General features: G+C 40.3%; 1 protein-coding gene across 4 annotated transcripts; it reads right to left on the reverse strand.

Moving 5' to 3' along the window:
• Window positions 1-1,209: 1,209 nt before the first annotated feature.
• Window positions 1,210-6,113, reverse strand: YAE1 (YAE1 maturation factor of ABCE1). Of its 4 annotated transcripts, none has more exons than XM_014883490.2 (4): window positions 5,960-6,113; window positions 4,780-4,917; window positions 3,128-3,249; window positions 1,210-2,633 (listed from the first exon to the last, which is right to left on the reverse strand). In XM_014883490.2, exons 2-4 carry the CDS (start codon window positions 4,894-4,896, stop codon window positions 2,204-2,206), a joined length of 669 nt encoding a protein of 222 aa, XP_014738976.2. In that variant the 5' UTR covers window positions 4,897-4,917; window positions 5,960-6,113; the 3' UTR covers window positions 1,210-2,203. The 4 variants fall into 4 exon arrangements, with proteins under 4 accessions (XP_014738976.2, XP_014738975.2, XP_088023927.1 ...); XM_014883489.2 differs by having other exon boundaries at window positions 4,780-5,083; window positions 5,960-6,099; XM_088167801.1 differs by having other exon boundaries at window positions 5,966-6,093.
• Window positions 6,114-15,710: the final 9,597 nt, after the last annotated feature.

Here is a 15,710-nt window from a genome sequence, read left to right on the forward strand (position 1 = left end):
ATCTCCTCTTTGCAAACTTTTAAATATGGAAAAGTGATTCCCTTGAATCTGCATTTTTAAACATCCAAATCTGTAAAATCTAACACTATTCTATTCACCTTTGTCTTGCTAATGAAAGCCTCAAAAATCGCCATGGTAAATAAGATTCCCTCTAACACTGTCTTTTTTATTGTTAGAAGGTAAGGCATTACTTTATTCTTGGTGAAGAGATGTTTATGACTGACAAAGTTCCAGCCTCAATGCTGACCCCAATACAAAACTTTTTCACTTATTTATGCATTTTTAGTGAACAAGGACATTCATTTATATAACTCTCTTAATTAATTAGTATTCTATCCCTTCTTAATTATTGATTTCTTTCTCTTCATGCTAATCCCGCATCCTTTTTTCTTTCTTTTCTTTTTCTCAGACAGAGAGTCTCCAACTTCTCAGGCCTTAATTTCTTCTATATCTTCTGGTTACTCTAATGTCTCTGAATAGCCATAAATGTAACATCCCAGATGCCCCATCTTCAAATTCCTTTGGCTTTGTTTATTCAAGATTGTCAGGTTTAATTTTAACAAACTTAAGGTTTCGGTGTTTTAATGATCAAAGTAGGTATGTGAAGAAACTCTACTGGTGTTGGCTATAAGTGGGTACTGCTTACAATTAATTAAAACAACTAATTAAAAATTAGTTAGGAAAGTTATATAACTTCCAACACTGCATCCTTTTCTACCAGAATATGGAAAAAATCTGTCTAACATACATGATACAGTCTATGACACACAGGCATTTGAAGAAAAGTAATGTTTATCCATGTTAAAATTATGCTAAATAAATTGAGAAAAAGTTACTTGAACGATTTTTGTATACACACAATTAATGCAGATGCCCCTCTTTGTCCACTATTTCATAAATCCATTAAATGCAAGACTCTGACCTGCAGTTCTGCTTACCCGTAAAGCAGAGTGGTACTGAAAGGAAACCAAACTTACAGTCTGTCAACTCTGACAGGATAACAATCTTTAGTAAGAATTTTGTAAACTCAAGGATCTGAAAAACAAGGAATTTTTGCCTTAGAATTCTTCTTGCCCCAAGGTATGAAATGGTTTTGTGACTTTTTTATTAAATTATAGTTTACTCTTCAAAATCTTACTTTGCCTATGTCTAGACTTTCTTTGTCTCCAATATGAAGGCAATTCAAGAAACTCCCAACAAGTAAACTGGTAACTTACTATAAATCAGTTTAATTAATGTAAAACAGAGGCATTCACAAATAATAAACTTCCTGAGCAATTTACAGCTACAGTTAAGGGAAGCAAATGAGCAAGTAAATCAAATATAGAATAGTTACCAAAATACGAAATAATCAAAAATAGGCATGTGTGGCTGATGTGTTTCTAAGAGGTAGTGAATAAGCTTGGCTTCCTTGAAGAGTTTGAAAAAAACATTATTGGAATGTGGGAAAGAGTTCAGGCTAGATGAACTGACAAAATAAATACAAAAATGACACAAGGATGTTCATTAGACTGGAAGCATGCTTAGTGTGGTCTGACATAAGAGTAGATGTCTAAGAGTAAAACAATGGGATTGTCAGCAATTCTGAATCTGAAGAAAATGGTGTATTTTCAGCAAAAGTCACAAATGTATAAGCTATATAAGGTGGAAAAATAGTTTTTATCAGTGAAAGTGCATTGCATCATGGGTAAATACAATGAATTTGACAAAAGGTGACTAGAGAGTCACAGCATTCCAGGAAAAGGCAGCATATCATGTTCTATTTTGCACACAGCATATCAACAGCATCTTATTCTGCAAAAACACTGACCCTTTCCATAGCACTGAGCATTTATTCTACTCTTACTGGAGGGGACCAATTTAGAAGGGGTATTTAATGGACCCATTTCATTTCCAAACCGATGGCAAGAAAAAAATGAGTGTGAGATGGGAGGCCCTGACACAAAACAGAAACATGTTTACTAACCTCTTTGTAAAGCTTTAAAGTCATTGCCCCTTTCTGTGAATGTTACCTTTAAGATTGAAAGCGAAGGGTTTTGCCAGGAGCCAAAGTCATGATGAAGATTTTACAAAAATTACTTCTACTGTAAAGCATCAAAATCATATTTTCCTAAAACAAAAGTGATACATCAGCCTGCACATGGATCACAAACTAAGAATCGAAACCAGCTGTGATAGTTTTAAGTACCATGAGACAGAAAAACTAATGTTCCAGTTGCTGGACATGATGAAGTACATCCAGTGATAATCCCAGTTGCTCTACTAACCAAACAGTCTGCTTTTTAACCCAAGCAAGGGTTGACTTTTCAGGATCTGTGCAGAGGTTTGCCTTGCTGCACTCAGACTGCAAGGAACCAACCTCACCATTATTCCTACAAATGTTTTCACTGAAGCTGCCACAGCCTTCGTGTTTTCCATCTGTAACTTCATTGTACTCTGTCCCAGCTGTGTGATTAAGGTCCATGTCCTGAACTGAGTCTAAAATGTGTCCAAGATGTGGCTGTTGCTGCTCTTCAGTAGAATTCAGATACTTAAGCACATCATCTTCATGCTTTCCAATCACATCAAGAAGATTATTTATCATACTTAAAGCAGATTCATGTCCATTAAAATGACACCAGGATAGGAGAGCACTGAAAAGTGAACAACAATAAAAGTGATTATATTCATCTACGTAGATCTCCACTTGATGGAGGTAGATAGCAAGGTGACAAGGTATCTATGAATCATAAATACATTTATGTATAAATCACATTTTAGGGAAAATTCAGGCAGTAGAACTAAATATTAAGCTTAAATATGTAGATTCAGACAATTTTGGAAGAGCAATTGAAAGAGATCTTTTAGAAATGATACTTCTACACCCAGGTAAGCATTCCCTGTTTTCAAGATCTGGGAATTCACCTTGGACAGTTTTAAAACGTGACAGGGTTTTTTTTTTTTTTTTTTTTTTTTTTTTTTTTTTTTTTTTTTTTTTTTTTTTTTTTTTTTTTTGTTGTTGTTGTTGTTGTTGTTGTTGTTGTTTGTTTGAATTGATTTTTTAATTAAAACAAACAAAAACCTGCATATGTGTTCCCCTGTTACACACCCTCCATGTACACTTGACCTTAAGGAGTTTGCAACTTACTTCAGGGTTCCTTTGAACTGGCCACATGTAATCATCACCTCAGCACCTCGTTTGTAACCTTGATTAAAGCCTGTCTGAAGTGCAAGCTCTTTCCCGGCCTCAATTCCATCCCTATAGCCTTCCTGTAACAAGAGCAGTGAAACAGGTTGTTCACAACATGACAAAGTTGACCTCTGACAAATACACAACAATAATAAAAAAAAGGTTTCAACAAGTATCAAGTATTCAAACTCCTAAGTTGCAGCTTCTATATGTGAACACCCTTCACAGCTACATCCCCACTGCCGAAGCAAAACATGCTTGTTGCAGTGTATTATGATTTACTGACCTGTAAGATGCATTTTTTTACTTTTCCCAGAAGGATCCCCAGAAAGTTAGAAAATGGGGAACTTCTTTTAGAAAAATCAAAAAAAGAAAGCATGTTTACTTTTTGTGATTGCCAACTCCTTTGTGAGAAATAGAAATACCACAGAGACTTCTTTTTTTCAATCTAAAAAGATATGCAAGGCTGCTAAGCTTCCCCTTTAGCAGAGGTACTCTCCTATCTGTAATCCATCCACATGGAATCCATTTATTTTCACAAAACTAACTGCTGAGCATTGCTTCTTTATTTGCTGGACCTCACTCCATTTAAGTGTTATACCAGCAAAAGAGATTGACTGAGTCACATATAAATACACTTAAAATTGGGACTGCTTTCTTTAAGTAAACAGGTAATGATTGTAATGCAAATTACTTTATATTATAACCACATTACACCATTACATAGAATAATTCTTATTTTTTTTCACACTAAAATTGCAAGCTGTGAAGTGAAACTCCTATTTGCTCATGGTGGTCTTGCTAGAAAAGTAGGCTGGAATACAAAGAATTATTTTGCCCAACATACAATTCTAACTTCAATAACACTTCATGATTTTTGCCGTATCTATTCAAAAACATCAAAGGGATTTCTATAAGAATAGTAAACAGTTCCTTAAGAAAAACAGGCTTTTCATGGAACTCAGATAAAAGAAACTGTACCAGATCTGCTCTACCATTCCTCATCAACTGCCTACACAGCAGTTTCCATCCATGTTCTTCAGCCAAACGCTGCTCGAGTGGGAGCACAGGGGCCCTACTGGCCCCGCTCTGAATGACACAGTATCTGTCAAACTAATCCGTTTAGGAACTTTCACTAGGAAAATAATTCAGCCAAACACTACACAGACCACAATGCCTAACTGTAGTTGCACATGGAGTCACACATCTTACAATCTGACTGATGAGTAACTTTACTCAAAACCCCAAACACCTCACATTTCTTTATTAGTCCTGCCCAGCTCTGTTGCCCTACATTTACTAGGGGTATACCTACAAGTACAAAGCAAGTAGCTTGCATCATAATTCAGCATTACCTTTTATAAATGCACGTAGTTGTGCAGAGGGAGTCAATGTCTTTAGGTAAAACGGTACTTTGCTCTGGTGACTACTAAAAAGTGTTTATGCAAATTTCTGCCATATTTTCATGATATACAGAAGAAAGTATGCCACAGTAACTTTTAAGCAGCTACTTTTATTTTTCCCATTAAATCATTCACATGTGTATCAAGTTATGCGTCAGTAAATCTAAAATGGCTAAAAAGAATATAAAACAATTTTAATAGAAATACCTTCAATCTCTTTTTCATAGTGCTGTTCCATTCCTTCTGTAGTAGATACATCTCATCTGCATCTTCATCAAATATATCCTCATTGGATTGGCTGATAGCAACTTGTACCCAGGACATAACAGCAGTGCCCTATGACCCCTGTTTATGTGGTAAAAAAACACTGAGAAACTCTCAGAAGTGCCTCTGGTGAAGTGTTAGATTAGAAGTATTGGCAAAAACCGTGAGTTCTGAAGAGAAGCCAAGTATGGAGCTGATTATTCAACCTGTACATGAGAACTCGTTGCTGTGTGTCATTGGGGTGCATCTGTCAACAAAAGGCAGTCAGATCATCATTCATAAAGCAACTTCGGAGATATATAAGGACAACTTATGACACTTTCCCATCTTATGGCACTGACACACATTTGGATGCCAATGCAGCATTTCTGAATATCTCCAGTCCAAGGACAGCTGGCAGAAATAACTTTATAACTTGATTCCAATAGCAGCTGACAAGTAGTCCCATACAGCCTTCGTGTGGTGCCCTAAGGCACACATACAGGTTGTAGGTATACACACAATTCTGTATATTTGTATTACGCACGCAATTTACTACACACAGGTTAACACCTGCAGAGTTAACACCTGGAAAGTAATTTAATCTTTGACGTACAGCTTTCCGGTTATGCCAAATACTTAACTATCTTATAAAACAGAAACAATCCTTTTAAATTTGAATAACGAATTAGCAAGTGCTGTTGCAGTGGAAAGGAGAAGTTTTCAGATTATTTAATCTTCTCCTGTGACGAAAACTTTTGAGAAGCGTCTCACAAACGAATTCATTTGCACCGCTGTAAATTGTTAGAGCGCACAGACACTGTGCCTTGCGGAGATACCGAAGGCTCTCAGGGAGCCCAGGGCAATGGGACACAACCGGCGGGGCTCCTGCAGCGTGCGCTGGGCAAGCGGGGCATCCCCCGGCCTCACAGCCCGCCCGGGCCGCAGGCAGCGCCAGGCCCCGGCCGCCATTTCACGGCCGTACACGTGCACAGCTCCCCAGGAGCGGCCGCGCTGTCGGAGCTCCCTTCTTCCCCGCCCGGCCACAGGCGCTGCCTCCCCTCCCCTCCCCTCGCCTCCCCTCGGCTCGGCTTTCCGCGCCCCTCGCACAGCCGCTGCCGCCAGCCCGGCCCCGCACACTGACCCTCACCGCAGCCACCGGCACACCACGCCCTCTGGGCGCTGCGCTCCGCCATCTCCACTGAGGGCAAGCGGACGCCGCTGCCGGCGGAAGTAATTGGGCAGCAAGAGCCATGTTGGACAAGGGCAAGTTCCAGCCGCCATCTTCACCATCGCCGCTCTGACGTCAGAGCCCGTCGGAGACACTGGAGGCGCCATCTTGAGTGAGGGCGCAGCCCCCTGCAGGGGGGGCGGCCCTGGGGACACCGGGGGAATTAAAAAAAAAAAAAAAAAAAAAAAAAGCAAGTCTTGTTGACTTCAGAATCCTCCAGCACTTTACGCGAAGCCTGCCCTTAAGCTATCCTCTACAAGACCACATACTACAATGATAAATCCTTTTCAGTATAAAAGGTGCCAGCCAGAGTCAAGTGTTTAATTGCTGACTTTTATTAGAGAAAACAGTAATAAACCATAAATGTTTTGTTTGGCAGAAATAAACCATAAATGCAACAACGTTGGTGCATGCTGCATTAGGCTTAGGAGCACACCTTTAAAGCTGATTAATCTTCATGAACACACAATACACCAAGCTTGAATTCGAGCTGCCTGTTTGTCCGAATTGCTAGAGGCTGTGCAGTGAACGCCGCCGTGTGCTGAGTGCCCCCGGCAGCCGGGACATCCCAGACACAATTCCCCGTGGCATCACACTTCCACAGACACTGCCGGGTACTGTCCCGGCTCCTGTCCCAGGAGTGACATTCCTCACAGTAGGGCCTGTCTGTGCTCTGCACGTAGCAGGAGATGAAGGAGCGTGTGCTGCAAACCGTGCAGCCACTGCAGTCCCTTTCCTCCTCCCTGCTCTGCAGGCAGCCTGTCTTCCTGCTTCTGGCCCATCTTGGATGCTCGCTGATGGTTGAATGCCGTGGTATAGATAGCCAAGTAACCCAGATCTGTCTAGAAATTCATGTGTCAGGTGTTAAAATGACGCTGGTGCCTCTGGATGGCCACAACTGCATATCAGTTCCTCAGCAGTCAGTGACTGCGGATTTCCTAGCCCACTTCTGCCACTGCCAGCTCCTGTCTGGCAGACACTAGCTCTGCCATTAAAAAAACCAAACTGATAACAATACTATCACCTGAATGCACAAATGCACCCTCACAAAAACCCCTTCTGGCAACGAAAACTTTAACTGGTCGTAATGACACTTAGCAAGAATTCACCAGGTGGAAACGATTCTTCATCTGGCAACAATACTATTAAACTTGGATTAATCGTTTGTTTATCATCTTCTGCTTTGTCTCCTCAGCCTCTTGCTCTTCTGGAAAAGATACACAGATCATGATGGCTCAGGGAAGCTGTGCGTTTCCCAGATTCACACTATCAGTTTAAATGTCTTAAATTTAACAAAATTGATCATCTCACACACATGTTAAGAATGAGTCCTTATAATCATTAGAAAAAAAATGAAGAAGTCTTCTATTTCCACCCCTTTCTGTTATTAGGTGTGGGTGGATAATTAGGTGAATTGTTGTATACATAGAACAACATTGTTGGGATATGAAGTACAGTTGCAACTTGAAGGCAATTTGATTCTACGTTGATGGCCTGGATCAGAGTGCTGGGATTTGAGGACGACGTGGGGTGCCTCGGGTTGTGGATGCTTTCCACACTTATGTGTGTTCTAAATGAGGCAGTATCTGTGTATTATGGTGACACTCTGTCAAGATAGATACCAGAAGATCAAAGTGGGAGAGCAATATTTCACTGGCTAAAAACAGTTCTGATATTTTTTGCACAATAAAGTTACCTGAAATTGTGAAAAACAAAGTAGTTGACTTGTGACCCATTGTAAAGTTTGCCATATCTAAGTCTAAAACCAGGTTAATTTTAGGCTTAGGATATCTGACATACTGAAGGTACTTCTGGAACATGAACATGTGTATCTCAGCAGATACTCCGTGCTTTCCTGGTGTACTGGGGAGAGCTTCTAGAGGGGTCAGTAGACAGTCAGAGCTTAGTACTACCAAGAGATTTCAGGAGATCATTACATAGGAATTCTGTCAGCTTCATCTTAGAAGTAAGATTTGCCATTAAGCAGTCAGCCACAAGTGATCTCCAAAAATGAAATGTATGAGCATAGTGTCATAGGGCGTTGCTTCACACTGTTTTTACTGCATATAATGCTTCAGATAAAGCATTGCTCCTATTCAGATCATTATTACACAACTTTGTTCTCTCAAACAGAAGTGGATGGGAGCATCCAGTGGATTTTGTCATAGTGCAGACACCTCAAGATTTCAAGCTTTTTTGAAGGGTGGTTGATTACCTTGCCCAGGACTTGTATATGGGCCACTCTGTGAGGCAGGTTCCTTTCCTTCTCACTGCAGCAATTTCTGTTGCTGTGTGCTGTTGTCTCTGGCAGAGTTGAGTAAAGCCTTGTGAAAGACCCAGGGCAGAGGGCTATTTACACCATAAATGGTTCTCCAGTCATGCAATGCTTATGGACTGACAGAAGCCATGTTTCCTTGACTCCGACTTTGGGAGTAATATAATCCTTTTAAGAAATCACAGCTCTTAAGTGGTATTTGGATACATTTCAACAACATTTAAATCATTTAAACATTTAAATGTTTACTTGTCTTCTATAGTAAGGAAGATAAAAACATAATGAAAAAGAGCAAGCTATCAAAATGTGAGGAGAATTAAAACCATCAATATTTAATAAAGATTGCATATGCATTGTCACCTAACATTGCACAACGTTTCTGAAGAGCCTTAAACCATAAGTCTCTCCCAAAACGTGTACATATTCTATGGTCAGGTCTGTAGTTTTTTCCAGGTATGTGGCTCTACTGCCTGGTCAGATTCTAGGCTGTTTCCTGTGAATCTCATAACGGGCCATTCATAGGACTGCCTACAACAGCATCAGGAAAGACATACTCACGTGCAGTCAACCTCTCTGTCCTGATCTTGGATCTGTACCTCTTTTTTCATGCACGGGGTGGTGGGGTTGTGTACTGCTGGCTGAATTTTAATAATAATACAGTGACCTCCAGCGCATAAATACTTTGCTACCACAGAGAAGGAAACAGTGAGCAAACAGGTTAAGTGCAAGGTCATAGGCTTAATGAGGTTTTAAATATTGCAGCTCACAGCACAGAAGACTATAATGCCCCTAAATTGAACAAAAGGTTTAAAAATAAACTTCTAGGATCAATGATTATTACCAGGGCATGGTAATAAACATATGCTTCTGTATTTTCCTATAATAGCTCTCATACAGGATATTAAGACAATTTACTAGTGAAGCCCTGTCACCCTCTTCTGAGGAAGGTAGCTAATACATATTAATTACCTCTCTGCTTTTGTGAAATGGCTTCTCTCTTCTTTAATAACATGCAATAATATTGCAACAACAACTCCTTGGGTCAAAACGTCACATTTAATGTAAGAAGAAAATGGAAGAATATGGAAAAGAATGTATCAAAGGTAAAGGTCTAACATTCCTTTCCAAGCACCCCAGGAGTCTAATAGCTCTTTTGCTATTACTTCTTACACAAGTGTTTTGAAGGGAGAGGATACTTTTTCTGCCTCTTCCTTCTCCTGTAAAACCAAAGCACAGAATTTCGATAGTTATGTATTACAACAGGACAGTTTTCTTATTTGCAAAATCATTACCATTTCAGATCCTGGCAAAGAAACCTTTCCTGTTTATTTCATGAACTGCCAGCAGCTGGGCTTAAACTGAATTGTAGGTAGGGAGTGGCTAAGCAAAGGAATACTTTTCCCCCCTCTGCTTTCCCCAGGCTTTCTTTGAACATCCTCAGGGGTTGTAGTCTGGAAAACTGTACTCTGCGCTGCTGCATGCTAAGCAGAGCAAAAGGTACACTATATTAACACCAAAACAATTCTCTTCTGTCATTTTCCTTAATTTGCTCCTCAAATAAGAAAGATCTGTTGTCCCTAGAAGTAATCCATATTTTCATTCTGGAGCTTTGATAACAACTCTGACATTACAAAAAAGGTAGTATGGCTGAGATCAAAATGAGCTGTATACACATCCCAGCTCAAAATTAATGTTGATAGAACAGAGTGTAGTATGGGACTACACTATTGTTTTTAGAATATTCAACAGAGAAGCAAGGAAGGAGTATTCCTAATTGTCTTCAATCTGTTGATGATGAGCTTTTTACAGTGTGAAATTCCACATGAGCAGAAAAAGGTTATGTCAATAAGGGCAAGGAAATGAAATAAGTTCTACATTTTAGTTGTGTAACTGAATTAATGTGTCTACTGAAATTGTATTATTAGAGATGAGTCTCGCTGGGTTAGTATCATCAATAAATCAGGACTCCAAAGCTTTCTGACTCAGATATCCTTAAATAAGTTTGTATTTTTTTGATGCAGAGCTGCCTTTTTCTGTTTGTACATACTTGAAAATAGTATGCAAATGTTTACTGTAAATGAAATTGATCCAAGGAGAACACTGTTTTCTGCTTATGGATTTCCTCAGTGAATTGCATCTCTATTCAAATTGCACAGAATTTTGTCACACTTCATTTCTTCCACAGTAGAGAAATGCCAGCTTTTTTATTTTGGCGAAGAGACGAATTGCTCTCTCTGTGTTATCCTTTGTATAAACTCAGGCAAATGCTGACAAACTGCAGGAATAGCAGCTGTACAATTCTGGTCCGATTGTCTGAAGTGAAAAGAATTGCTAAAAGTCATAAAACTTGTGGAGTGAACTGATTTTCTTGGCACCTGAAACCAGGAGAAAACAATTGTTTCAGTGGCAATGCAGTTTCAGAGAGGTTGAGGTTATGACAAGGGTGGTTAAACGGTGGCTTTTGAGTTACATGTGGATTGTGAACAACTCCAGTACAGCATGCATGCCATATCTGCAGCATATAGTTGGTTGGCTGGCTGTTCTTGCACAAAGGCTTCTGGGCAACTCGTATCTCAGCTGAGGAAGAAAGCTGGCATTGCTAGGCCTCTTGGGACCCCCTTCTATAGGGAGCTATGGCCTCCTGCAGAGCCACTGTTACCTGTAAATGGCTACCTAAGGTCCCAGAGGATGGCCCTGCTAGCTGAGACAAAACAATTGTCCAGGACAGTATAATGCTGGGCATGGAAAAATGTTTATACCCCTTTTGCTCATTTTTACCTTTAAACTGCTGCCACAGCCGACTGATGTGTTTGACATTACTGCACCATCCCTGGCAGGGCCATTGAGCAGTGACTTTCCTTTCTCTTAGCTTCTTTTCTTCTCCCATTCTTAGTCCTATCCTCTTAAGCAATGCTGGAAGAGCAAGTATGCTTATGGCTCTGAGTAATGCTCAGCTACCTGAAGGTGATAGCATTCAGATAGTAGCTAAATAGGGATTTATTCTCCTACCTTTCCTTGAATGGGATTTTATCACTTCCATGTGTTATTTTCTCAGACCTTCAAGTACAGGTATGCTCCTCTTTTACAATTATTATTGGTGTCAGTGGAAGCTGCTATCTCGAAGAGCAAGTGCAGATCCCACGCATCCAAATAGACAGAGACTTTGTCATTTAAACAAGATGAAATCTTCCATGAGCATGTCTTGAGCATTACTCACTAATCTGGAAGAGACTGAGCAAGGTTTCTCACAGCTACTCCAAATTTATTTCACAGGACTTAACTATATAAATTTGCATGCAGTTACCTGCCCGAACTTTGCCACAGTATCTTGCTTAGGAACGAACAAATGCAGTTAATTTGACCCCATAATCAACGGCCACATAAACAAGTAACATTAGGTACTTTTAAAAACTGAATTGTTGTAGTCAGTATCTGTCACCCTGACTTACACTGAGAGGAGCTATTGAGGCTAGTGATATAGTTACTGATTCCTGTGGGTTTGCACTCAGGATAATAGAGTTCTAAATGTGCAGAATCACAGAGAAGGTGAACTTGTTTGCCTTGTTTGCATCTTGCCACACTGGAGAATCTGCAAAGGACGTATGTCATCACTTTGCCAGTGCTTTTGTGTCTTGGGAATTCCCTCTGAAATTAAAACTGATAATGGCTCTGCATATATCTCTCAGAGAGTTGCAAGTTTTCTTGCTCTCTGGGGAGTGTCACACAAAACAGGTACTCCCCATTCCCCTACAGGTCAAGGCATCATCGAAAGATCACACGCTTCACTTAAGCATCTTTTGTTGCAACAGAAAGGGGGAATGTGGAATGCCACCCCAGCTGAAAGGTTGCAAAAAGCATTGCATGTTTTTAACTTTTTAAATTGTTCCCTAATGGATCCTTATCCTCCAGCTGTCAGACATTTTGGCAGTAATCCTCAGTTGGAAGTCAAACAGAAGGCCTCAGTCCTTATTAAGGATCCAGAAACAGGTAAAATCATGGAACCCTATCCTCTTGTCACCTGGGGAAAAGGGTATGCTTGTGTTTCCACAGAAAAAGGCGCAAGGTAGATCCTGGCCAAGAGCGTGAGACCATTTCGAGAATCCTTAAATCCTTCTCAGAAAGAGGACTGCCTTAGCCCTGGCATCCCAACAGCGATCCCAATTCAGCCACCCTCGACTCCAGTCCCCGGACCCACGGAGGCTGACTCTGCTGGACTGTTCTCAACCAGCTTCTCCTTGATACGAGAGCACTCAGTGACTTTACACCGCTCTTTGCGTTCAGTGGTCGTCTGAATCCAGGTGCAGTAGAGGGCATTATTGAGGTGCAAGTCTCTTGTCATGAACGGCAGTTGAGACGATTTAAGTGAGAACTTGAACTTGAAAGTAACCCTATTCCTTTGCAAAGAATATTGGCATCAAGTGTGGGTTTTGTGCCACTGTCAAAAGTGTCAGAAACAGTGGTAATGTGTTGCGGCCATTGTCCACAGTGTGATCTCTTACAATACTCTCTTGGTGATTGTGCTGTCTTGAAATTTTTGTGTGGACAAAGCCATGGCTGGCTTCCACATCAATATTTCTGGGAGCCATACCCGACTCCTCAGGCTAGTCCTTATAGTAGGACTCAGCCTTCACGAAGGACAAGTGGCAATACTGCCACCCCTTCCAGAGTGTAATGTTTGGCTTATGCTTGCTAGTGCTTTGAATGGATCTATGCTGTGCTTTTCTATTACTTCCCCACATAATCCTTTTCAAACTTGCTTAATAGCTGTGCCTTTAGAAAAAAGTGAATGGGATGCTCTGTATAATATGACCATGCATAAGACTTGTATTGCTCCAGGTTGAATGGAGCCCATATGGTGGTGTGAGGACAAAAACCATAGGAAAAAAGGTGAACCAGCTGGATGGTATTTAGTAAACAAAAGCTATTTAGGTGTGAATAAAGTGGGAGACTTTTATCCTATACCCCTACAGCCCCAGGAATTGGACATTTTTGGATCCATGCAATCTTTTGCATATTTCTTTTTAAATTTTCCTGGTAGACCCTCTGCCCAACAAGGATTTGGCTTTGATGTCACAGGTACAGCAATTTACTCCAATGCTTCTGCTTGGTGTAATCACATTCTACCTCAGCAAGTTTTACCAGGAAATGCTGCGCTTGGATTAATAGATAACATCTTTCTAATATGTGGAAATAGAGCCTGGAAAGGGATACCAGGAAAGGCTATAGGAGGGCCTTGTACGTTTGGCCGACTAACCATGCTTCACTCTCTACAACACAACCTAACAGCTCTGCATAACTTAGTGCGAGCAAAGTCAGCACCCATACCTGTCGCCCAGACTGCGATGACAATTTAGAATCTTGGAATCTTGGAGCTTGAATTTTTGCCTCAATTATCCCATCCATTGGAACGGCACATGCATTGAAAACCATAAATAACCTTGGCTGTTGGCTTGCAAAACAAACTAATGCTACTAGCTCTGCTTTAACAGGCTTACTAACAGACATTGATAGTGTAAGGCATGCTACACCACAGAATAGAGCTGCTATTGATTTTTTGCTTTTATCACATGGGCATGGCTGTGAAGATTTTGAAGGTATGTGCTGCATGAATCTTTCTGATAACTCTCAGTCTTTTCAAGCTAACATACAAGCTCTTCGAAACAGTGTCAACAAACTAAGAGTTATGGATGATAACGACTGGCTCGGAAACATACTTGGAGGCTGGGGACTCACTGGCTGGCTTAAGCATGTAGCTGTGGAAAGGGGTTTTAACCCTTTAAGTGCAGCAGAAATAAGATGCACAGCTACATGGTCATCTTTCGTGATAGGGAAGAAAGAGACAAGTTTATTCAGGTACACACTTGGTTTTATAGTATGACTCACAACTCCAAGAGTAGAAAAAAGGTGATTGGTTCAGAGAGAAGACACCCCATTCCCAGGGCCTGGTCACACACCACAACAAGTGTTCTATCTTTGTTATCAATTCCTTTTTATTTTGACCAAGTTATCACCCTGGGAGAAATTCTCCCTAGCTTTGAGCTGGACCAGCTTATCGGCTGGGAACAGAACTGAAAAGCTCCAGCCTGGAATATTTTTCAGGCTGTAATTTTCTTACTTTCTCAATATGTGTCCCTACATAAGCATATAGTGAAAACTGGATTTTATGTATTAGCTATGCTGTTGCTTTTAATCATATGTTTGCCTTGTATCTTGTGATGTGCTCAGAAGTTAATTGATAAGTCAACAAAGAAAATCTTATTGGTAGAACAGAAAGGGGGAGATGTGGGAATACAACTAGAAAGCAGAGCTGCAAACACTGCTCAGCTTGTCACAACCGACATGGATGTGTTAGCCATAGTAGGCTGCAAGCCTTGGCAAGAGTAAGCTGGATTTTGAAGAAGGAATGTAAGATATAAGAAAGTGCTTGGTACAAGGTGCTTAGCTTGCAATATTGTGGAATATCATGCAATGTCCTGCATGTACCTGGACAGCCTATAGCGAAGCATAGATTGAGCAATGTTATTTCGTTACGCGACTAAGCAATATACCTTGGTTACGTGAATATTATTGGTGTGCTATTTTTAGCAATAGCTGAAAAAGTATATAAACTTTGTGTATCAATAAATGGCTTCATGTATGTAAATCATGAAGACCCCATCTCTTTATTTCCACCGCCGTCAGTGAACTTTCTCATCAAATCTTTGGCAGTGGAAGACTTGCTAGCTCTTTAAGAAAACTGAAATGCCAGTGGTCTTGTTGCAAGCTGGGGCCCAACTTTGGAGTGATATGATACATTCAAAGACTGAAGTTGCCTTTTTTTGCTCATCCAAAAGCAGCAATGAGTGGCTCAGTGAGGTTGGCCATGCAGGCTTGAATCATATCTTAAATAGCAAAAAAGAACCTCAAAGTTCTTCAAAGAGCCAGAAAATAGAGTTATGAACTATACTTGCTTTTTGTGAAATAAATGAGGTCACGTCTGCAAAACTATGGATTGTATTTTACTACTGACTCAATTAATCAGCTGACTAATTGCAACTAAATAATTTTACAAGTAATGCAGCAATTACATAAGCAAAACCAGAATGAATTCACGAGGTGAAGGTGAGGAGTCACATTCCATGGTAACATGTCAAGAACTCCAAGTTACAGGAGGTGAAATGTATGGGAAACTGATTTGAGGCAATTTGTGTTCAGAGATGAAAAAAACACTCTATAGAAATGGGTTGCTTAATTTTATATCTTCCTCCACCCAGATTCCAGTAATTTCTCTTTCTCACTCATATACAGACATTAATTTCTCTGTGAAGCTTTGTCCAGATACATCAACTCAGGTGAAAAATACATCTCAAAATGGGAACTGTGCTATAATTTTAATTACATAGCGATTGC

The sequence above is a fragment of the Sturnus vulgaris genome, chromosome 1 (genome assembly GCF_052056855.1).
Source record: "Sturnus vulgaris isolate bStuVul1 chromosome 1, bStuVul1.hap1, whole genome shotgun sequence".
Lineage (NCBI taxonomy): Eukaryota > Metazoa > Chordata > Aves > Passeriformes > Sturnidae > Sturnus > Sturnus vulgaris.